At 37.3% G+C, this 23,919-nt stretch overlaps 1 protein-coding gene across 4 annotated transcripts in view; it reads left to right on the forward strand.

The window, feature by feature from the left end:
- utp20 (UTP20 small subunit processome component) overlaps window positions 1–23,919 on the forward strand; it is a 69,467-nt gene that overhangs the window by 25,544 nt on the left and 20,004 nt on the right. For all 4 annotated transcript variants that reach the window (XM_031898857.1, XM_031898860.1, XM_031898858.1 and 1 more), the window contains 22 exons: window positions 278–357; window positions 1,053–1,302; window positions 4,811–5,005; window positions 6,263–6,353; window positions 7,898–7,983; window positions 8,398–8,523; window positions 8,636–8,802; window positions 9,522–9,730; window positions 13,283–13,426; window positions 13,803–13,882; window positions 14,949–15,175; window positions 15,277–15,421; window positions 16,457–16,544; window positions 17,138–17,281; window positions 17,754–17,807; window positions 18,394–18,546; window positions 18,871–19,026; window positions 19,678–19,818; window positions 20,531–20,668; window positions 21,215–21,354; window positions 22,648–22,730; window positions 22,840–23,120. In XM_031898857.1, the coding sequence (XP_031754717.1) occupies window positions 278–357; window positions 1,053–1,302; window positions 4,811–5,005; window positions 6,263–6,353; window positions 7,898–7,983; window positions 8,398–8,523; window positions 8,636–8,802; window positions 9,522–9,730; window positions 13,283–13,426; window positions 13,803–13,882; window positions 14,949–15,175; window positions 15,277–15,421; window positions 16,457–16,544; window positions 17,138–17,281; window positions 17,754–17,807; window positions 18,394–18,546; window positions 18,871–19,026; window positions 19,678–19,818; window positions 20,531–20,668; window positions 21,215–21,354; window positions 22,648–22,730; window positions 22,840–23,120 (3,178 nt within the window). The remainder of the gene's footprint in view (window positions 1–277; window positions 358–1,052; window positions 1,303–4,810; window positions 5,006–6,262; window positions 6,354–7,897; window positions 7,984–8,397; window positions 8,524–8,635; window positions 8,803–9,521; window positions 9,731–13,282; window positions 13,427–13,802; window positions 13,883–14,948; window positions 15,176–15,276; window positions 15,422–16,456; window positions 16,545–17,137; window positions 17,282–17,753; window positions 17,808–18,393; window positions 18,547–18,870; window positions 19,027–19,677; window positions 19,819–20,530; window positions 20,669–21,214; window positions 21,355–22,647; window positions 22,731–22,839; window positions 23,121–23,919) is intronic.

Here is a 23,919-nt window from a genome sequence, read left to right on the forward strand (position 1 = left end):
GCGTTTTTTCGCGCAAATCGTATTGGTAACGAAAAAGTCGCGATAATTTCCGAAAAAATCGCAAAATACCGATCATTACGAAAAAACCGCAATCGGACGCATTCGGCCCGTTCGTGGGTTAGTAAATGTGCCCTTTAGAATTAATTCAACACCTTGGAATATTGTACAGCTGAAAACTGGCCATAATTGATAAAAGGTATTATTGTCTGAAGATATGCAAAGTACAGCCCCTTTGGGAATTGCTTGAAGAAGATATAATATTCTGTATTTTTTACAGTTCCCATGCAAATGAAATGGAAAATAAATCTTTTTGGAAAGTATTTTGTGAGCATTTGGAGGAGTCTGCTACCCGTGCTGGTAAGGCAGCATTTTTTTTTTCTTTACATTTAAAATGAGGGTCACATGAATGCCATTAGTTTGGTCACACCCATAGCTGTTAAGCACAATTTAGCATTAGTGGGTTTTGCAGCTATACTTAACTATAAAAGGAGAACTCAGCTCAGGCATGTCTTTCATGAATGTGATGCACCTCAACCTTCCTCCCATTTTTCACTGTAGTTCTACCTTAGAACATAGATATTTAGATTCCTTTGAGTTTTGATTGGCTATTCATCAGAATAAACTTAGATGTCATAATGTAGTATTACCTAGCTCAAGCTATACCATTGCACGAGGACCAATTATTCTCATGTGCTTTTTAGTGTTGGTTATGAAACTGACTGCCATACCACAAAGATGTTATTCTGATCTTAAGTATTTAAGTACTGTATTTGCATAATTGCAGCAGACCTTAACAAGATGCTCCATCTTCATAACATAAGTCCATCACAAAATGTTAGTTTTGTTTACTACATTTTGAACTTGGAACATCCTGATGTGATCACATAAACAGCAGTATTTTTTTCTTCTAGGCATTGGTTTAACCGCCTAATAGCTTAAATTGCTCACTATACTATAAACAGTGATGTTATACCTTCTTAGCTGCTGACAGAACCTTTTATCTGTCAGTTTCTGGAAAATGTAATGGATTTGTGCTTTTTCTCTTTATGTAGAGAAAGAATTGAAAGAAGAAAATGAACCGGAGGAAGAGATATCAGTCACTTATGGCCCAGAATCCAAGTCTAGCTCTGGAGGACACATTGGAGCACTATATAACGAATCTATTAAACGCAGAACTAACATTAATGACAGAACTGATTTTACCAATTTCCGGTTTCTTTTGTGGAAAGCAATGTCCATGTTCCCTGACAGGGTGGAACCAAGATCTAGGGAACTGTCACCCCTTCTGTTGAGGTTTATTAGGTAGGAGTTGTTGTTATTATAAAAAAAATTCTCTAACCTCACCTCTAAGGGAAATGTCATAAAGCCTCTGTGAAATGGAAAACAATGCCTAAAGCCATAATGCTTTTTTGAAAGTGCATTTAGTTCTTAAAGCTAAATTTCTATTTAATTTCCTGATGTTTCATCCAATCAAAGGGCTATGGATCTGAATGTATAAAAAAAGCAAGAGTATTTGTGCATTACAAATTGTGTAATGGTAGTCTGACATGGATAATTTCTATTGCTATGTATGACATAACTTTCAACAGTCCGTGTGTGCTTCCACACCACTGCATGACCAAGGAACTTGGCAATAAATCTAAGGAACGCAAAAATATCAGTAATTATAATTACCATTCAGAGGCAACTCACTCTTGTTGACCTCTGCTGTAAGCTATGTGTATGTTCTATATAGTCTGTATAGTGTTTAAAGTTCCTCAAAGCTGCACTGTTACTTTTATGCTCCCTGTGCAGAACATTTGTATTCTGATGTCTCCAGCAGGTTCTTTCTTTTTTTTGGTAACTTATATTTTTATTTTTCAATTATACAGGACAGAAAGCAAAAGTACAGTGCTGTGTGTAGTAAGCATGTTATCTTTGACAGAGTTCAGTAAGTCAAATAAACAACAGTACCGTAGTTTCAATATAAGTATATGAAAAAAAAAGAAAGGAAAGAACTGTAAGCATTGGTATGTTTAGGTATGCAATGAGGGATGAATAAATAAAGACCAGGGTAGACTCTTAAGTTGATGAATATAAAAGGTCAAAAGACGTGGTGAGGTAATAGCTATAGAAGGGATAAGCAGGTGGGTGGTTGGGTGTCCCCTATAGGGTAATATTGAGTTAAGTGGCCAGACCATGTAGTTCCCAGATGTCCCAGATTTTGAGGTATTGGTGGACGTTATTGTGGAGAATGGCAATTCCGTGTTCGAACTTCCTGTTGGAGTTCACCCGGTTGATTATCTCATTCATAGTAGGTGCAGTGGATGTTTTCCATTTTGCTGCTATGGCTAGTCGGGTGGCGGTAAGTATCTGGTTGATTAGTGCTTGACCATTATTGCGCATTTTCGGGAATGGTTTCCCTAATAGCATTGTGGGGAGATCTAGGAGGACCTCATGGGAGAATAGTCGGCTCAGTAGGTTTGCAATGTCCTTCCAAATAGGTTGGATTATGGGGCAGTCCCAAAAAATATGTTGTAGGGTACCGTGTGAGCCGCAATTTCTCCAGCAATTTGGAGAGTGGTCGGGGAAGAGTTTATGTAATTTTTCGGGGGTATGGTACCAAAACATCAAAGTTTTATAAATTTGTTCTTTTTGTCTGACACATGTGGACATTTTTCTTGCATTGTCCCAAATGCTCGTCCAATCTGTTTCAGATAACGGTTGGGTGAGTATCAAGTCCCATTTGTTCATATAGTTGTGCCGGGCTTGAGGTCCTTCGAGTGGGATTGTTAGGATGTTGTAGAGTGCTGAGATCAGGCCTTTTTGTGGGAGGCCTCTTTTTGCTATGATTTCGAATGCCGTTGGGTGGCCAGCCTTTGCAGAAGTTGCATATAGTAAGAGGAAGTGTCGCAATTGGAGATATTCAAATAGCTTGAGATTGAGTTGTGGGGCTTTGTCTTTCAGAGTTTGGAATGTGAGTATTGTAGATCTCTGAGGTTCTATCATGTCTCTCACTGTATGCAGGTTTAGCCTAGTCCATCTTCTGTAGAAGGATTGGTCCATGCCCGGAGGAAAATTAGGATTCCTTAGGTAAATTGTGTTACCCGACAGGTTGGAAATTAGTTTGTGCTTGTGTTTGAGCCTAGTCCAGATTGTGAGCGTGAGGCGGGTTGATGACAGCATATTTTGAGAGAGCTGCTGTTTTCTTGTTTTCGACCAGATTACTGAGTTGAGGTGGGAGTCTTCATGTAGGTCGCTTTCAATTTGACCCCAGATAGTGGGTGAACTCCAAGTTGACCATGTTAAAAGTTGTCTTATGTGGGTGGCCTCATAGTATTTTTGTAGATTGGGGTCACCCAGCCCACCACGTCTTACCGCTGTCATAATTACTGATTTGGAGATTCTATGTCTACGGGAATTCCATATGAAATTATGAAATGTGGCCTGTATATGTTTTAGTATACTCGCTGATATTGGCACAGGTAATGTTTCAAATAAATACAGAAATTTAGGTAGGATGGTCATTTTTAGAGCTGCTATTCTCCCGTGCCATGAAATTGGATATTTTGCCCATTCCGCTAGCTTGGTTTTAGTTTCGCCTATGAGGGGTTTGAAATTAAGGTTGAATATCTGACTATGAGTAGTTGGAATATGGGTCCCTAGGTAAGCAATTGAGTCTATTTTCCATCTATAGTTGAAATTCGCTTTGAGGGTTTCTAATGCTTTCTGAGGGATATTTAGTGGCAGGGCTTCTGATTTATTCAGATTTAATTTGTATCCAGAGAATGTGCTGTAGTGAGATAAGGTTTGATGTAGGTTTGGGAGTGAGATCATGGGATTGGTTAGGGTCAGTAGAACGTCGTCCGCAAATAAGGCCACTTTATAGTGACCTGATTGTCCTAGCACTCCCTTGATGTCAGGGTGGGATCTAATTGCAGCTGCTAACGGCTCTATGCTTAAAGCATACAATAAAGGCGATAGAGGGCAGCCCTGGCGAGTGCCATTTGAAATTGAGATGGGTTTTCCAGATTGGCCCGGTAGTTTTAAGTAAGTTGTGGGGGAACTGTAGAGATTTTGTAGGGCGGAGAGATAGCGGCCTGCAAAATTAAGGTGTTGTAGCAGTATAAATAAGTATGACCAATTCAGTCTGTCGAAAGCCTTTTCGGCATCAAGGCTTAAGATTAGAGCTGGAGTTTTTTGTTTTTGAAGTATTTCTATAAGGTCAATTGTCCGCCTGGTATTGTCTCCCGCTTGGCGCCCCTGAATAAACCCGACTTGGTCTTTGTGTATGAGTCTAGGTAGAATAGGAGCTAGGCGGTTGGCTAAAATCTTAGAGAAAAGTTTGAGATCTGAATTTAAAAGGGCGATGGGTCTATAGTTTGTGCATTGGGTTGGATCTTTGCCTTCTTTTAATAGTAGGGATAGGTGAGACATCAAAGAGGTGTTTGGGATTGGTGAGCCCTGTAGAAATTGATTAAATAATTTTAATAGATAGGGTGATAGTATATGGTGGTATGCTTTATAATATCTATATGGGAATCCATCTGGCCCTGGCGTTTTTCCATTAGGCATTTGTTTAAGAGTAAAGGCTAGTTCTTCTGAATCTATTTCCAGCAGGTTCTTTCTAATATTAACCCATGCTTGTTATTTGCAGGCTCCAGGAAGGTAACATATATTTTGATCATAATCTTCACTTAACAGGAACCCCACTGTAGCTGAATAAAGCCAAAAAAGGCCAACACTTTGGGGACATTGACTTAATGCATTATAACTTTTTTTACTGAAAATATTGTTTATTATTAGTAATGTCAGCATCCTTTTTTTGCAGCAATGAATATTATCCAGCAGATTTATTAATTGCTCCTTCTCAGGACCTTAGAAAAAAGCATCTAGAAAAGGTAAAGTCTGAAGATGATGTTATCATGAAAGAGAATGAGACTATAGAGGAGGAGGAGGATGTAGAATTAAATGAAGTCAAAGATTCTGGGCCGCAGAAAAAGAAAACAAGGAGAGCAGCCTCAAAGTGAGTAACTGATGACTGAAATTGCACATGTTCAGGCAAGGAAAGCAACTGGCTCTTTTGATTAAAGCTGCTCTTTAGGCCTCCTTAAGGTGAAGCTGCCCTTTAATAAGGTTAATCAGCACAGTAATCGTGACAAGAAACTAAATATAGCCTTTCATAGTTTTAAAATATTTTATTAGAAAATAGTATCTCAAGTATAATGGATATCCCTGTATATAAATTGTAGACTTGTCTTGCAAGCTGTTCAGGTCAAGCTTCCAGTACTTCACCCACTGTCACAGAAAGAGGATTGGGTTGAATGTGGAGGTGGGTGCACAAAGGCATTTATGTGTATTTTGTTATTTAAAATCAGCACATTGCTTTAGGCATGAAGGGTTCCCTGCAAGTATTTCAGTTGTAACACTTTCTCCTTGACCATGTGCCCTAATTAAGTTAAAACATTTGCCTTGGTTAATTATCTAGTTTAGTTATAAAGTTGCAAGGTTTCAGAAATTCTCTGAATTATAAACCAGCAATTGCTTGAGGTGTCAGAATGTTAGTTAAAAACATGAATATAGCCATTGGCAATTCAAGTGAACCTACAGGTTTGTGCTGGATGCAGATAACCTGACATTACTTCTTAAGTAGTTGGGGAACTACATAAAGCTATGGCCTACCAATCAAAATGCCTCAGAAGCCATAAATTTTAGTTTTCTGTTTGGTCTTCTTTCAAAAGCAATGATATTTTTATTAAAGGATGTTATATAATGAATTTTAGCATTGCTATTTCTGTGAAATGCTTCATTGAAACATTATTACAAAGCAGGCAAAAGTTCTTGCTCATGTACTAACACTGGGCAAAGTCACCTCTGGGTAGTGAAAACAATCAGCGAATATGTATTTACAGAGGTCTGCAGGAAAAACAATCATAGCACCTATTTAGTTGCCTTGGGTTACTGCACTAGTGCAAATATACCCTGTGTTTGTAAATGAGCCTTCCTTTACATCAACACAGTTGTTTCTAGCATTGTTATACTACACTCAAAACGGGTTAGTATTGGTACTTCCTCTAATACTATACTATTCCATAATATATAATATACTTTAGCTGCATATGATTTCTGAAAAAAAAAAAAACCTCTCCAAAAAATGTCAGGTCCCACACATTAATTAGCTGTTAAGAATTTACATTTACATTGTCATAGAGTGATACACTGCAATACATTCTTCTGTTGAGAAAATGCATTTGCCTTAATTGTCTTTTTTTTTTGTGTTAAGGCAGCTAATTGCTCACTTGAAAGTGTTTTCCAAGTTTTCCAATCCGCGTGCCTTGTACCTGGAACAAAAATTATATGACCTCTACACACAGGTAAATGTCCTTATATTTGTATTTTAAACAGGAACTATACAGTGGTGTCATTGTGTGGGCTGTCGGAAATGAATGGCATGTTAGTTACTGGACAGATTTAAATAAATAACATTTGCCAGAAGTGTGCAATACCTAATCTGGGAAGTTGTAATAATGTTTTCTCAAAATAAACTAAAATCCTCAAATGTCATTGTTCACCTGTTTGAGAATGACAGTGCCCAGCCTACTCAGCCAGCCAGACATATTTTGGTTCAACAACTGATGCTCACTGAGGTTCATCTGGCAGCCCTGCCCTTTGTGCCACATGCAACCAGTGCAGCATGCTATGGAGTTTTGTTTATTAGGTGCTAGCCTCTAGGCCAGTGATCCCCAACCAGTGGTTCATGAGCAACATGTTGCTCACCAACCCCTTGGATGTTGCTCCCAGTGGCCTCAAAGCAGGTGCTCGTTTTTGAATTTCTGTCTTGGAGGCAAGTTTTTGTTGCTTAAAACCAAATGTAAAGCCAAACAGAGCCTTCTATAAGCTTACCAGTCCACATAGGGGCTACCAAATAGCCAATTATAGCTATTATTTGCACCCCCAGGAACTTTTTTCCATGCTTGTGTTGCTCCCTAACACTTTTTCCATTTGAATGTGGCTCACAGGTAGAAAGGTTGGGGATCCCTGCTTTAAGCTAACCAATGTACAGAAGCTAAGATCATGAAAGGCTGCTTAAGGGAAACAGTAATTTCCAGGATTATTGCCAAGCTGCATGTGCTTTGTGTGTCACAGGGGAAGCATATACATTTTTTGCTTGCTGCACTCCTTAAGGAACCAGTTAAATTAAAAAGAATTGTTGTTTGAATTGACGTACCTTTTTTATAGCCTAAATCATTTTTTTTTTAAGCTGTTTTTTTTTTTTCTTCAAATTATTGGGTATATAGACCCTGTGTCAAAACACATTTTAGCTGTGGCAGTATCAGACCAAGCTGTATTAGCGCTCAAGGCAAGGCAGCCTGCTATATATGGGGAAAGTGGTGCCTAATGCAGATGTTGTGGTTAGGGTTCGATTACTATACAGAAGTGCATTTCTAGTCATTGTTCAAGTTTCAGTCTGGGCCCCTTAGGGCCCAACAGAGAACCTGACCTTGAGGATCCACTCTCACAACCATTTGATGTAGATAGTTTTAAATATATTAGGTGTCATTTAAATCTATGGTAGACATAGGAAAGGGCTTATGAGGATTGCTCCTGATGCCAGGAGATGTTCATATACTCCAGCAGGACTGTCTTGACCCTGTGGTGGTCTGCTTGTTGCATAATGTCTTCCTTAGGTCCGTGTATTACTATGGGAAGCGGTGACAGGCAGATAGGGGAGTTTGTATTTCTCTTATGCAGTAAACCTGAAATATTCTTGGCCCAAATAAATTTGAGGTAGAATAAATGGGTTCATTTTTAAATTCTTTGTGCTTCTTTTCTGATATATTCATGTTTTCAACTTAATAGTTTATGCTCAAAGTTCTTCAACTTTAGTTCAATATCTCCCCTTTTCTTTCCCTTCTAGCTACTATGTCATCAAGATCAGGAAGTACAGAAGATCACCCTTGAGTGTGTGATGAGCTATAAGCATCCCCATCTTCTCCCTTACAAGTAAGCAACTTTTATGTGTGATTTTAAGAGATATTGTAGGACACATTTGCAAACATTTAATTCAAGACAACCAGAAAGAGGTTATGTCTCCAAACAATATTCATTTATAGCACTGTCTACCACTTTAGCCAACCATTGTCGTGTTAGTATGCAGATTTTATCTAAATCCTAATATACATGTTACGTCAAGATAATATACAGTTAAATATTTTGAATATTCTTGCGACTTATGATATTACCAAACTTTTCTAACCCTTATAACATCTAAAAGTTTGTGTGTGCAAATAGGCACCTTAAACATCTTATTATATTACTAGAGTTTACAGCAAGCAATCATTTTACACACTGTAATCAGTTTTACACCTTTGGGATTTTTTTTTTACATTCTACTCTCTTTGTTCTCTCTTTCTCTAGAGAAAACCTGCTAAGGCTGTTGGATGATAAAAGCTTTAAGGATGAAATTGTCCATTTCAGCATATCTGAAGAGAATTCAATAGTAAAATCCTTCCACCGACCAGATGTAATGTCAGTTCTCATGAGGTCTGTGTTGTTAAGATGCCAGTTATTAAGATGGCAAATTATTTATCTATCTATTAATTATTCTATTTTTTTTTTAACAGAAATAATACATATCTATTTTCTGTCATTTCAGAATCCTTTATGGCCGCATGAGAAGTAAAACTGGCAGTAAAACACAGGGCAAGTCGGCAGCAGGAACCCGCATGTCTATTGTGTTAAGGTTCCTGGCTGGGTCACTGCCTGAGGAGATCAGGATGTTCCTGGATCTCCTATTTGAGCCCATAAAACATTTGAAAGATGGTATGAAACTTTATATATCAGATAGTATGCTCATCTTTCAGCTTTCATATCTTATTCATCATTCTGGACCTGCTCTTACTTATTGGGATTACTGCTAAATGGTTAATTAATGTTACATTTACAGATGTATTTGTCAAACATTCCTGTATTGGTAGCTGTAAATAATAGAATTGTTTTCATGTAGTGGCGATGGCATAAATCAGTATGATAAATAGGTTAGTTATATTAACGCTCAAATCTTGGTGTTTTCAGAAGGGAATGGTTTGGGTTGAATTTGGTGGGAATGATGAATGGTGCTACTAGAGGCTAGAATGGGGATGCATTAGGATTTTCCTTTTGTTAGTGCATCTTGCAGCATTGATTCATGTTTGAAAGATGTGCCAGTGTTGGCATGCATCAGTACACACACGCTTTAGTCATTGCAGGGTAGGCCTTTGATCTGCCTCCATTGTCATCTAAAAAAAATGCCATTGGATTGCTTTTGGATAATTGTATATACCTGTTATTAGTTAACAAAAGGTCTACATTGTGGGATCTCATGCTAGAGATCCTGGTTCAATTCCTTGTCACAGCATATTTAGTGTCTATAATGGCTCTTTAAGTCCCAGGGAAAATACATGCTTTATTAAAAGATTCCCTTTTCTCTTTCTTTTAATTGTGTTTTTTTTTTTACATTAATATTATAATAGTATTGCCTTAAAGCATGTGTTATTTTACAGGTCATTGCCTTGCATCAGTAGTACAAACTGTTGAAAGTCTGGATCTCGCTAAAGTTCTTCCTCTTGGGCGCCAGCACAGTCTGCTTAGTAGTTTGGAGGTGGTTTTGAAACATCTCGGACACCTGATTAGCCTCTACTTACCTGAAATGCTACAGATATTACTGTGCATGACTGCTTCCGTCTCTTACGTTCTCGAGCAAAGAGAAAAGGTAATAAATGACGGTAATGTTGTGCAAACGCAAAAGAACAATGCATTGCTTGTTTAGATTGTGCCATTTAATGCTAATCACAGAAATATGTGAAATTATTAATATTGTTATTGTTTTATACTACACAAGAACCATGAATATCCTGCAAATGATATCCTTAGAAATGGTACTTAGTGATGCCATCAGTTTTAATCAGTGTCACTTATTTCTGTCACATGACTCACTCAACTTGTATATTGTAATAAATAAAGTACCCCCTATTGAAAAATATAAGGATATTATAAGTCATCGAGGAGTTTCATGCCTTCAGTCTCATGCTTAAAGGAATACCAGCAGAAAAAAAATATTTTTTAAAATGCATCAGTTAACAGAGCTTCTCCAGCAGAATCCTGTATTGAAATCCATTGTTCAAAAACACAAACAGATTTTTTTATATTTAATTTTGAAATTTGACATGGGGCTATCCATATTCTTCATTTCCCAGGGTGCTACAGCCATGTGACCTGTGCTCTGATAAACTCCAGTCTAGGGATGTACCGAATCCACTTTTTCGGATTCAGCTGAGCCCCCGAGGGTAAAATTTTGCTGTGCGTGTATTGCACAAAAAGTCTTTTAGGATTCGATTCAGCCAAATACAAATCCTGCTAAAAAAAAGGCTTAATCTTGGCCGAACCCTGAACCAAATCCTTTTGTGCATCCCTAATTCAGTCACACTTTACTGCTGTGCTGCAAGTTGGAGCAATATCTCCCCCCCCCTCTCAGCAACCAATCAGCAGAACAATGGGAAGGCAGCAAGATAGCAGCTCCCAGTAGACATCAGAATATCACTCAATAGTAAAGCTGGCCATATTCGGTGCGTGTATGGCAAGTTGGTGAGTCGACTGATATCGCAGGATTCTGCTGATATCGGTCGACTTACCGAATGGGCTGCTTTAAAGATTTTGATCGGGTGCCATAGAAGGCGCCTGAGCAAAATCGGTCTTCGGGGCTGAATCGGCAGAAGGAGGTAGAAATCTATTGTTTCTACCTCCTTATGTGCCGTTTCAGCCCTGAACGGTTAGTGGCGCATTGTACGATCTTTCGTGCGACCGATGATCGCACAAAAGATCTAAAATCACTACGTGTGTGGCCACCTTAAGAAATCCAAGTCCGGCTGACTCCTCCTGAAAGCTCAGACTCAGGCACAATGCACTGAGATGGCTGCCTATACACCAATATTACAGCAAAAAATAAATTTGTTGGTCCAATTATAACATTTTAAATGGTAGAATGAATTATTTGCTATGTAAACAGTGTAATTTAAAAATAAAAAGTGCACCATAAAAATGATGATAGTATACCATTAAATGGTTATGGAAGTCCTCGTTGACTTATAATTATTAAGCAGCATGTCCTATAATTGCTTTTTAGTGGCTGAAACTTAATAATACAACAACATTTTTCACATTAAAATGTGAAATCATTTCTGCACTAATCTAAACGAATTTCCAGTAATCCAATCAGCACTTAAATGTACTGTTCTGGTTCAGATCAGCAGTAAGCACAAACATCTTATTGGTTGCAGTGGACATCTGGATCAGTGCAATCTTTCCCATGTTACTAAATAATAGTCCATACATCCAGTTTATCATAGTTTATACATGCACTTGTTATGCACAAGCTTTGCTGCAGTTTTAGAGGCCCACTCTTTTTTTTTTTTGGCCTTGTACATCCCTGTACAGTTTTTCATGATTTTTCTCCCCTGACAAATGGGTGAGACTTTTTCAACCTATGTTACTATGTTACTTTATAAAGGAGAACAAAAGGCCCAACATAACATTGACTTATTGGCCAGCAAATGCCTCAGTTACAGACCCAAATTTAGCCTTCATGTACCTTTCAGATCCCATGAATTTGCCCCTACCTTTGTAGCAAATGTAACAGCTACCTTATACTGGCAGGATCATAAAGGTTAAATGATGGGAGTTCTGAAAGTTCACAGGTATATAGTTGTTGTCAGTGGTTACCTCATTGCCCTAGTATTAAACAAACCAGTTAAGTGGGTCCCTTAAATGTCCTTTCAAGGGATTGATATTAACATTTATTCTTTTTTTTATAGTCAATTTCCTCCCTTTAACCAGTGTGTTACATGTTTACACAAACATTATTATAAACACCTTTATGTTCCCCTGCATGTAATGTCTGTTCATAGAATCCCTAACTTGTTTTTACAACAGATTTGAAGACTCAGTAACCCTTAGATATTTGCCTGAAATGCCAAGCAGTCATTTGCAAAGTTCATTTACCGCTTCATTAGATGCCAGGGTGTTAGAAGATCCATAAAGCAGATGACATTGGCTCCATCCAAGCTAATGATTATAGGATGTTTCCAGGGCCCGGACTTTATTGCTTAAGTAAAACCCTGGCAAACTTTAACTTCAATAGCAAAGGTTCAGGTCTAACCAAGTGTTGGCAAGTTTAATTAACACCTTCCTGTGGTGTTTATGATCCAAATACTGCAACTTATTTACAGAGGGGTAGCTACAGCTACCTGAGAAGCTAACTGCTTATTGCCCTGGGAAAGTTATGTGCATCTGACAGATGGTAACATTTGCCCTATTTATTATTAATCACCACTTTAAGCAGGTTGATAAAAATAAATGAATCTAATACCTTTGTCTTTTTGTGGAGCAGAAGATTATTTGATTTTCACTACTGCTAAAGGAAAATGTTGTGTATGCAACTAGTGATATCAGAATATTTTATGATATTGCCTTTATATGTCTGGCAAAAATCTATCCACATCATTTTTATTGTGATCAACTGTTTATCTTTTTTATTCTCTTGATTAAAAATAAAATCAAGACTGTCCATTGCATATGTTTGTTTTACCACTAGGAATCTACTTTAATGGCAGTATGGTAGGTGACAAAATGTCCCTTCTGCCAGGGAGCTGGAAACACTGGGCACATTTGCCTGTGGGCAGTAACCCATAGCAACCAGTCAGTGAATAGCTTTTTTTAAGCCAGCTACAACTATGACTGCAACAGTTTGATTGGTTGTCGCGACTTACTGCCCATGGGCAAATTTGCCCAGTGTTGATAAATGTTGGGAGCAGTTAGTAGGTAAAGCTGGCCATACACATTCAAATTTTTGTCTTTTTCTGACAAAGGTGTGGCTATCGGTCATGTGTTTATATGCCATGATTGTAGGATAAAGCTCTAAAAATAATAAATCTGAGGATATGAAATAGTTGGCAGATACCAATTGTACCAAAGTGACTTCCATTGTAGGTCCCCCAAGGCTATCGTCCAATACACAATACATACACAGATTTTATCGTTAACCAACCAAAATTTTCTAACCAATCTGAACGACTGATCGTCATGGTACGAAAATTAATGGGGCGATAATACTCAGCCCACATGGTCCGAAAATCTTTATCGATAAGTGTATAGCCAGCTTAACTTATGCAATGTCAACAGAACTGTTTGCATTAATGAACGATGCTGGTAATAAAGACTTTGTGTCCATTTGTTTGTTTAAAATATGTGTATATATAAATTTTTTTAGATACAGCTAAAATTCATCAACCCATTAAAGAACTTGAGACGTCTTGGGGTTAAACGCATTGCTGAATTTTTTACGGATTTTGAGACGTATAATTTCTCTTCAGATGAGATTGACGCTATATTTCATGCAGTTGTATGGCCACAGGTAATTTAATGGCTGTCATTTAATACACACTAACACAACTAAACGTAAATGCAGTCTAATTATTAGATATTTAAATATGTATTTAGTGTGTTTTAGCAGCTAAAAATATTTGAAACCTTTTAGGAGCAATGTCTTATGGTGATTTTTATTATCACTGCAGTCCCTTAATGGAGAACCTGATTTCTCATTTTACTCTTTTTACTTATTTTATTCTCATTTATTTATTTATGTTTTATAATTAACTTGGATTGGAAATAGATTATTGGTACTGAATGGGAATGGAGAATTTGGGGTTCTCAACTAACAAGTATTAAGCTAGTGGCTGTCAGTGGAGAAAATAATCATTGCTTTTGATTGGATGATTTATTTCTTGCAGATTAGCAGACTTGCTGCTGAAAGTCAGTATTCCCCAACCCTTTTACTGAAACTTATCCATGTTTGGAGCAGTAACAGCAGGTAATATGGCATCCCTACAAAGTGTGTTTGTGATGAATGTGTTTATCATATACATCTATTGCACACAGAGAGTAACGTAGATATGCAGCAACAGCACAATAAATCTTTCTAGCTGACAAAGAAATATTTCTTTTTCTGCATAAGTGCAACAAGAAAGCAATACACATAGCAATGGTGCATTATGCACTATAGAACACAAGCCCTGAGCAGAAGATGCAGATTGTATATCTATTGGAGCAAGGTCATATCAAAAGTGAGCAGAACAGGGGAGCTGCAATGTCAGATACTAGGGGACATGACTACATAGCATGACAGAAATGTGTTTTAATAAAGAAACATTGCCAGCACAATGCAGGCATAAAATAGACTAGGGGGCCCATTTACTTACTCACGAACGGGCCGAATGCGGGCCGAATGCGTCCGATTGCGTTTTTTTTCGTAATGATCGGTATTTTGCGATTTTTTTTCGGAAAATTATCGCGACTTTTTCCTTACCAATACGATTTGCGCGAAAAAACGCGAGTTTTTCGTAGCCATTCCGAAAGTTGCGATTTTTTCGTAGCGTTAAAACTTGCGCAAAAAGTTGCGATTTTTTTCGTAGTGTTAAAACTTGCGCAAAACGTCGCGCCTTTTAAGTTTTAACGCTACGAAAAAAGCGCAACTTTTCGCGCAAGTTTTAACGCTACGAAAAAATCGCAACTTTCGGAATGGCTACGAAAAACTCGCGTTTTTTCGCGCAAATCGTATTGGTAACGAAAAACTCGCGATAATTTCCGAAAAGTCGTAAAGGCGCCGAAAAAATACGAAAAAGTCGCAAAATGTTCGTTTTCCCATCTGAATTTTTCCATTTCGGTCGGAATTCGTGTCTTAGTAAATCAGCCCCTAGGACTAGGAATCTCAAGCGTGGGCCCATATTTTGCCACTTTTGGTTAAAACCTACTGAATTTGGTTTTCATTCTTTGTGTGCCGAACTAAAGCTAAGTATTATACATTTTAATTTACATTCATGCTCAATATAACATATGTAATAACATTTAATTTGTACTTTAATGTATCATTAAACTAGGTTTTTCCTGTTGCTTGGAAAACAAAGGCCTGGGCATCCTGAATATGATATACTTCTAAATGTGTTTGCACTTCTCTCAACAAAGAACTTATCAGAGGCTACTGCAAGTCTGGTTATAGATGTGGCTGACAATCTTCTTAACAGCACGGATTTTGAAGCTGCAGAGAATCTTCCCTGCTTGTTGGTGAATGATTGTGTTCTCTCTGATGTTGAAAACATAAATGATGGTATGAGAGTGGAAAGAAACAAATCATTACGTATTTTATTTCTCATGTATCTTGGTCCCATGTTCATTTCAGGCATAAAATGTTATCTTTCTCCTTGGTAGAATCTCCCACTGTGGGTGTAAGGTTGATATACCCGCACATCTCTGCAATCCTGCAGTACCTCAATAAGAGTATGCTGAATGTGGACAAAATGAGGAAAAAGAAATTTAGTGCACAAGTGAGCAAAGAACTAAACATCCTGTCAAAGTAAGTATAAACTTAGAGTATAAGTTCACAGTACTCTCATAAAAGCTGGTGCCAAAGCCTTGTCAAGGACAGCTTTTACCATGGCATCCCAAGACAGAATCTTTTACTTTTACTCTAAATCAAGGGGACCTATAGCAGTAACTGGAAGGGCCCAGACTAAAGGTCAATAAAGTTGATATTTGGGGTGAAAACCTATTTGCTGCCTAAGTAGATCTTGTAACTATGCCTAGATGACAAATCAATATTTTTCTATATCTGTCCTTATTTTAAGTTAAGGGGGCAGGACCAAACGTTGGACCCCCAAAGGTGGAAGCTTTAGCTAAATATGTCCAACAATGGCAGCCCCAAACTTCAGTTTTTGTGGACAGACTGTTTCTTCAACGTTTACTCATAATATACGGAAAACAAAAGACTTAGGTGCAGATTTACTAATCCACGTATGCTCCGAGCGTATTTTCGCCGACTTTTTCGTAATTTTGCTTGAAAAAATCGGAAAGGTTTTCCCACTGTTTACAATCGTTCGGTACGAAACTTTTGTGACTTTCGGATCGCCAATACGATATTATTGTGACTAATACAATGTTTTCGTAAGCATATTCGTCATATATGTGATCTTCAGAAATTATCGTATCCAATCCGAATTTGTCCCATTCAGGATTTGAACTCTTGTTTTCATGAATGTGCCCCTTACTATTCTTTGTATAAATAATAGTAACTCCACTCCTTCATCTGATGATGTGTCACATACTAGCTGATATGTCAAATGCACTGGCAGATTACATTTTCAATCAGACTCTCAAACTGACAAATTTATAGTATTAGTCATGATTGGTGGGCCAACATAAACATGCAGAAAGACAGGATTGTGCAGTTGCCTAATTGGTATGGACACTGGTAATGTATGTGCATGTAGGGCTCTAAAAACAACTTCAGTATTAGGGTTTGTTTACAGTGTTAAATGTTTTATTTAATGTAAATTGAAATAAATGTTTTTCCTGTATGTTTATTTTAGAAATATTTAATCCCTTTTTTCAGGATCAGCAAGTTTATTCAGGAAAAAGAACAAAGTACTGTGCTTATTGGGCTCCTTATTTCCTACTTGCATAAAAGCAATATAGCTCAGGTATGTGTATGAGTGATATGATAGATGTGCATAGCCAACAGCCTTTTAAAAAAAAAAAAACACAATTTGTGAACAGGTATATAGCAAGATTCCTTGTTAAGTAGTCATACCAGCTGCTATTTTTATTGCTAAGTAAATCAGAAAATGAGTGCCCTATAATTATGCATCACCCCAGTCGGCAGTATAACTGTTGAAAATATAACTTTTAATATGCAAATTCATATAAAAAAATATTTACTTCACTATTGGACCCTGCATACCATTCTCCATTTTCCTCTTTAGTATGATTTATTTTTATTTCTATTTGTACTATAGATAACTTTTAAATATTATACTGGAGTCTGCAGGATTGATATTCTAGGCTCAGGTGGATTGGGAGAGTGGTATGGGTGTTAAAGGGTTTGGTGGGGGTGTAAGTGGCTGTACTCGGTTGAGTGCAGGCAGGGTCTGTCCGGTTGCAGTTAATCTCCTGAAAATTCAGAGGAATATCTCTGTGATACCTAAATTCTGATATACAAAGGGCTGATAGTCTATTTCAGTATTTTGAAATTAAATTAAATATTTAATGTTGTTGATTTTTTTTTTTATCTCAGGATACAGAGGTGGATATTCTGCAAACAATTCAGAATCTGTTAAGACACTGTACAAACCCTGCAATCTTTCTGAAGCCAATGGCAAAACTTTTTGCAGTTATTCAGAACAAATTATCCCGCCAGACTCTGTGTTTAACATTTCAGGTACATTATCTTACCTTTGCTTTTGAATCTAAAGGGATTTCTTCACTCATGGAGGTCAAAGTGTGATTGACATAAATGAACAAATTATCTGCTTCTGTTATTTTATCATATAAATCATCATGAATTTGTGACTGTCTGGTAAATATGCACATTTTCATAACATTTGGCGAAATTAATTTGCAAAAATTCACCTCAGATATGTAATAATTATTAATATGAGTATTTTTATTATTTTACAGAACATAATTTGCCATGGCAAATTATGTTAAAGAATAATGGGCAAACTAGTGCTAGTTGTTGAGTACTAGCTAGTACTGCTCAATAACAAAGTATTAGTTTGCAAGACCCTTTTAGAGGTGCACCTGCTATTTATTCATAACCCATATGGGTCACATCCCTGACAGACCGCTCATTGACCTTTGTCGTTCATACATTTAAAACATAATGGTAATACGTTGCATTTATTTTGTAGGTTTTGTCAGAACTGGATCCCTCAATGGAATATATCACAGATGTGGCTGCTAAGGTTAGTGAATTCCCTTGACATCTTTACATGTGCTAAACAAGGTTTAAGAATTGTTAACACCATTTCCTATAGTTTTTTTCTCTTCTCATTGCAAAATGAGTCAAAGGGTTGTATTGTAAATCTGTTAGGCCTACAGTACATGTTTTACATTGCATCACAGAGCTTCTTCCAGGAAGATCCTGGAGGTTTAGAACTTCATGCAGTTGCTTCTTATTCATGGCAATGGTAAAAGCCCTGCCTATGGCAGAGGCACTGTCTGGTAGAAATCACCAAAGATTATATTTCCAAGTGTTCGCTACCTGGCAGCCGTAACATTAGTCATATAAAAAGTCTTTTCCATTCATCTGATCGGACTGCTGATTAAATGGTATTTATGCCAATAGCTAATTTGTAACTATTTCCATTAGAATGCACGTTGCTAAAAGCTCCAGTTTTTGGGTTTAGTGGAAGTGTTGTTGTTCTCACTACAGTGTACCTGACAGAAATGCTCATACTTCTCTTACTGTAGAGTTGCATATGTCTTGTAGGATCTCACTGTGATAAACGTGAAGTTGGTTACTCTTTTTATTTACTTGCGTTTTTCTAGCTGAATGCATTTGACAAGAGACATTTAGATGACATTCACTTTGATGTGCGGATACCAGCTTTCCAAAAAGCCACTGCCCATATAAAGGAGATGAAGTCACTCGACATGAACTATATCATTCCCCTTATGTACAACTGCTTCCATACTATACAGGTAACATTGTTTGTATATCTTACACTGCACACTAAATAAAAATGAATGTGATTATTTAAGAATTAGTCATCTATTTCCACTGAGGGGTTGCATTTCTGTTTTCGTAGAATGTTTGATGGTTGTTAAAACAGTTGCTTTAGGGGTAATAATGTCACACCTTTATGATAATTTCTGCCCAGATGTACAGTTATTATAATTGCAGCAGTTAAATTTACTTATAGTTTAAATATCCAAATGTTTGCATAAAGTCTACGGTTCCGTATCATGCTTCCTATACTATATATATTGTCTAACCAACATTGGAACACTTGTGTTTTTTTGTAGATTGGAGAAATGTCTCTGAGTGACAATGCCAGCCTGTGCCTTACTGCCATAATAACACAGCTTGCAGCAGTGGAACACGAAGAGATTGAATTCAGAGAGATAGTGCAGCGCACTTTGCTGCAGAGTGTGAAAACAGGGCTGAGAAGCAAAGTGGAGGTTAGTAAGATGCTAGAAATCCTGTGTATACAAACAAAGACATACTTTCTGGGAAAAAGACAACACATTGAGGCATTTGTCAGATTTGTGTTTCTGCTGTGCATGAATCCTTTGTTTAGTCAGGCATGTGTCATCATTCAACCATGAATGAGTCTTTGCTCAATGATCCTCCCCTTGTAATGCTTTTATTGTGTTTTGATTTCTGACTTTATTTGGAAATGTCTGATATTCTAACCCAAGGATATCCAACTTGCAGATATACAGTTTTTATATTACTGTCTTTGGTCTTGTATATACTAGGGATGCGCCAAATGCAAATGTTTATCAAGCAGACACTGACATTTGTATTTCCAGTTCTAAATTTCTACATTATTTCTACTTCATGATAGCAAGAAAATGAATTGCAGACTGAGTATTTGAACTGCTCACCGCAATGCCCAGTGCTAATAATGGCCCCTTACGAAATTAAACCGATTGGCAAATTGGTTGACCATCATCCTTGCATCCTTAACTCATAGGAAAAGACTAGACCCTGAGAAGGCATCTATTTTAGATGATGAATGTATCAACTCACATTTGTCCTGTGTCTTATGAAAATGAAGATTTCTTATATTAGAGAATATCTGCTGACAAATATTTTCTTTCTGTTAGCATATTCAGCAGGACTACACAACGTTGCTTTCTAACTTGATCCGGACCTTTCCCAAACATCCAGAGTTTGCAGATTTGGTTCAACTTACAGATTACAATGACCCCGAAATGGACTTCTTTGAAAACATGAAACACATTCAGGTAAACATTGTAGTTTTTTGATGTCCATTTTTCTTATTCTAGTACTTAAGGTCTGTTCTTTATTCTAATATATACTTATTAAGAAAGAAATCTAAGCAACAATTTACTGGAGTGCTTAAGATTTGCAAGGATGCTCTGACAAAGGAACAGTAAAAACAGTAGGTAATGTGACATGGGGAAATATGGAAGCCTACTGTAATGTACACAGTTAAATATGCAGAAAAATATGAACCAGTAAATAACTAAACACAGTATATCAGCTGAATTATGCATATTTTGATTCCCACAGTCCTAGCTCCTAGATACTGTTTTGTCTGTGGTTTGATACTAAAATAACCCAGGCCAATCTTTTTCCTGAGCATCTGCAGAAATATAATGGGACTTTGATCTTTGTTATAAGCAGGGTGTTCTTTTCTGTCAAGATACTCTGTATTATTTCTGTTGTGTTCATTATTTTGGTGCAAAAGCCATGTAAACTGTTGTCCTATGGCAATAATGTTAACAGGTTCCTTGTCCGTAGACATTTCTGGCACTTAATGCATTTTTCTTTGGAGAACTATATTATATATAGAACTTAACAAGATAAATACAAGATAAAATATAACTGTTTTCAACTTATAGCCTTTTAAATTGAAGCGACTAAGGGATTTAAATGAAAACATGTCGGTCTTTAGTGAACCTAGTGTTCTAAAGCATTTATATTGTCTTAAAGATTCACAGGAGAGCAAGGGCTTTGCGAAAATTAGCAAAGAAACTTGTGGAGGAGAATGTGCTTTTATCCTCTAAATCCCTCCAGAACTACATCATGCCATATGCCACCACAACTCTCTTTGACGAAAAGATGCAAAAGGTAAGAACTTTTCCCCTGTTGCTTGCCACCTTGGATAATTGCCACCTTGGTTTTGTGGAGCCTCTGTTTACAACCCCATCAGCAGTGACCTGATTCATGCATGTCATCAGCTGACCTGGATTTGTACAGGACCAGGCTTTCATGTAGCAGTTCATGTATGTAGCCATTTTATACTCTCATTCTGACTGATGTTGCATGAGTTGATCAGCTGGAAATCCTAAATCTAGTCCACGTGTGACTAGCATTGTTCATGTTAAGTCTGGAGATTTCTAAAGGGCTCCATGAATACCAAATATAGTCTTCCACCCTAGTGCTACCATGAATCATGAAAGGTAAATATAGTTATCACAGAAAAAAGTTTTTCCCATTGCCCCCTTAAAGCTGGTGCCCTGGACCTCGGCATCTTTGTCCTTTATAGTAAATAAATCTATGTCCACTGATCCATCTGTTTGTAATTTTGCTTACATGTGTCTTAAACAATATAACTGTGCAGTTTAAAAATTATACTGTTTTCAATTAAAACATGTCTCCATATTTCATTTATAGTATGAAAATATGATCAATGCATCTGTGGAGATGGTAGGCGCAGTGTGCAAACATCTGTCATGGTCGGCATACATGTACCACATGAAGTATTTTATTCACGTTCTTCAAACTGGGCAGATCAGCCAGAAGCTGGGTGTCGGGTAATGCACTCTATATTGATATAGTTGGATGCTCATGACTTTTAGATTCCTATAGGCACTTTATTCATGTATCTTAGTCATTTTTTATTCACATATAGTTGCATAATATTAAGATGTAAACAGTAACAAAATGTCTTAAAAATGCCCCTAGAGAACACAATAATTGTACAGCATGTACATTTTTATAATATTCTCAAAAACAAATTGTGCCAAGTGGGATTATTTTCTGCTGCTGGCTGTGTTTCAAACTGAAATCAATGGTTTGGTTAAGTGTGAAGCCATCTTACTCACTGCCAGTCCTGTCCAGGTAGAGCAATGCTATAGTAGGAAGCAAGTTTCAGGTGAGCTCTCATCTAAAGATGTGTTGTGTCAGTGTCCTAAATGTACAGATAAACTGGTAAGGGTATGGTCCCATGGAGCATTGGCTCTGCTGCTCTCAGCCTGCAGAGCCAACACTCCTTTTCACAGGCTGAAAAAACCCACCAGGCTGAAAGCAGCAGAGCCACACTTAGGCCTTAACATAAGAGGAATGAAAGATTTAAACTATGAGGTTAGACTGTCAAGGTTGGGGTTGAAATTATAGACAGTGCACCAGAGGCCACCCCATTAAACTAGAGCAACAGAACTTTCATTTGAAGCAGCGTAGGTGGTGAAGGCAGTGAGGATGTAAAAGGAGTGTAAAATGCCCTGCCAGGGATGTTGTGATAGCAGATTTTGTTAATGCCTTTGAGTGGCTTTGATGTTTTCTTGAACAAGCATAATATTCAAGGCTACTATACTATAATATACAATACGTAGATATTGGTACATATAGGGGGAGATTTACAAAGACCCGAACGCTCGGAGCGTTCATGCAAACGCTGCGAGCGCATTCTCGCCGATTTCTCGTCCGCGAGAAAAATTCAGAAAGGTTCTGCCGCTGTTTGCAATGGTTCGGTACGAAAATTTTGTGACTTTCGGATCACCAATACGATATTATCGTGACTAATACAATTTTTTCGTAAGCATTTTCGTGATATTTGCGATCTTCAGAAATATTCTTTTCCAATCCGAATTTTTCCCATTCGGGATTCGAACTCGTGTTTTGATAAATCTGCCCCATAGTGTTTATATAGGTTGGTAAAGTGTGTAGGTATATGTTTGCCCTGGGGTTTGTTTGATGGATTTGAACTTTACTAACTTTGGTCTTTTTTCTATCCAATATTATCCATGGCACCACATAGCCATTGCTCACCTGTCTTTGTAATTACATATACATTATTCAAACTTTTGTTCTCATTATTTTTTAAACAGCTTGCTAGTGATGGTGCTTGATGCATTTCATTTTGATCACAATACAATGGAAAAGCATCTGCAAGCAGTAGAAACTGAAGAAAGTAAGTAAAATCAAAGTGCCCAAATGATATATGCAGGTTATTATAAATAGTCACAGACAGTAATGTACCATGTATCTCCTGTGTAAAGTGCTTTATGTTGTTGTTGAAGGTAAAATGGACACTGACCAACTAGAAGAGGAGGAGGAGGAACCAATGGATTTGCAAGAAGAGGAAGAGGAAAATCTGGAAATATCCAATGTGGATAGTGAAAAGGCAGCAAATGTGATAAGTGAGAATCTGGATGAAGAACACAAAAAGAGTCAAAAGCCAAACATAGCGCTCAAGTCTCTACCAAAGAACAAGGAAGAACTTGCATCACTTATCCAACATATTCAGGAGACGGTCAAGACTACTATCATACCAAAGTTGAAGAAATGTCTTGATGCTAAGGTCAGTCTTCTGTTTAAGTAACTATCCCAGCTAGAGTAGAAGGTTCTAAATCCTGGAAGTTAGTGTGTCAGTTGAATAATTGCTTAAAAAGGAAATATAAACTATTAAGTGACAACAAAACTTAAATAACTGGTTGGGGGCAATTTTTTAGACAATTGTTTGAATGGGAATTAGGTGCCTACATTTCTTTCTGTCTTCCCGAGATCCCTAGCACAGAATAGGGTTTGGATGCATGAGCAGTGCTATCTGAATTCTAAAAATTGCTATACAGGAATGGGATCTGTTATCTGGAAACCCGTTATCCAGAAAGGTCTGAATTACGGAAGGGCCATCTCACAAAGTCTCCATTTTAATCAAATAATTCAGATTTTTAAAATTGATTTCCTTTTTTTCTGTAATAATAAAACAGTACCTTGTACTTGATCCCAACTAAGATATAATTAATCCTTATTGGATGCAAAACAATCCTATTGTGTTTAATTAAGGTTTTATTGATTTTTTTTTTTTTAGTATACTAAAGTATACTAAGTATGAAGATCCAAATAATGGAAAGACCCCTTATCTGGAATGCCCTTGGTCCCAAGCATTCTGGTAACGGGTCCTATACCTGTACTGCCAATGTTTCCAGTGCATGTTCTGAAGCAATAAGTATATACTTACTAATCCCTTTTTTACCATGCAGATTTTTGATTATAATGACATCCATATGTTGTTTTATTTCATATATCTGTCGCAAATGTAGTCACAGGTAGCTTGAAAATGGGGAATAGGAAAGGGTTAGAGTTGTTTAGAGGTATGA

This window comes from Xenopus tropicalis, chromosome 3 (genome assembly GCF_000004195.4).
Source record: "Xenopus tropicalis strain Nigerian chromosome 3, UCB_Xtro_10.0, whole genome shotgun sequence".
Classification (NCBI taxonomy): Eukaryota; Metazoa; Chordata; class Amphibia; order Anura; family Pipidae; genus Xenopus; species Xenopus tropicalis.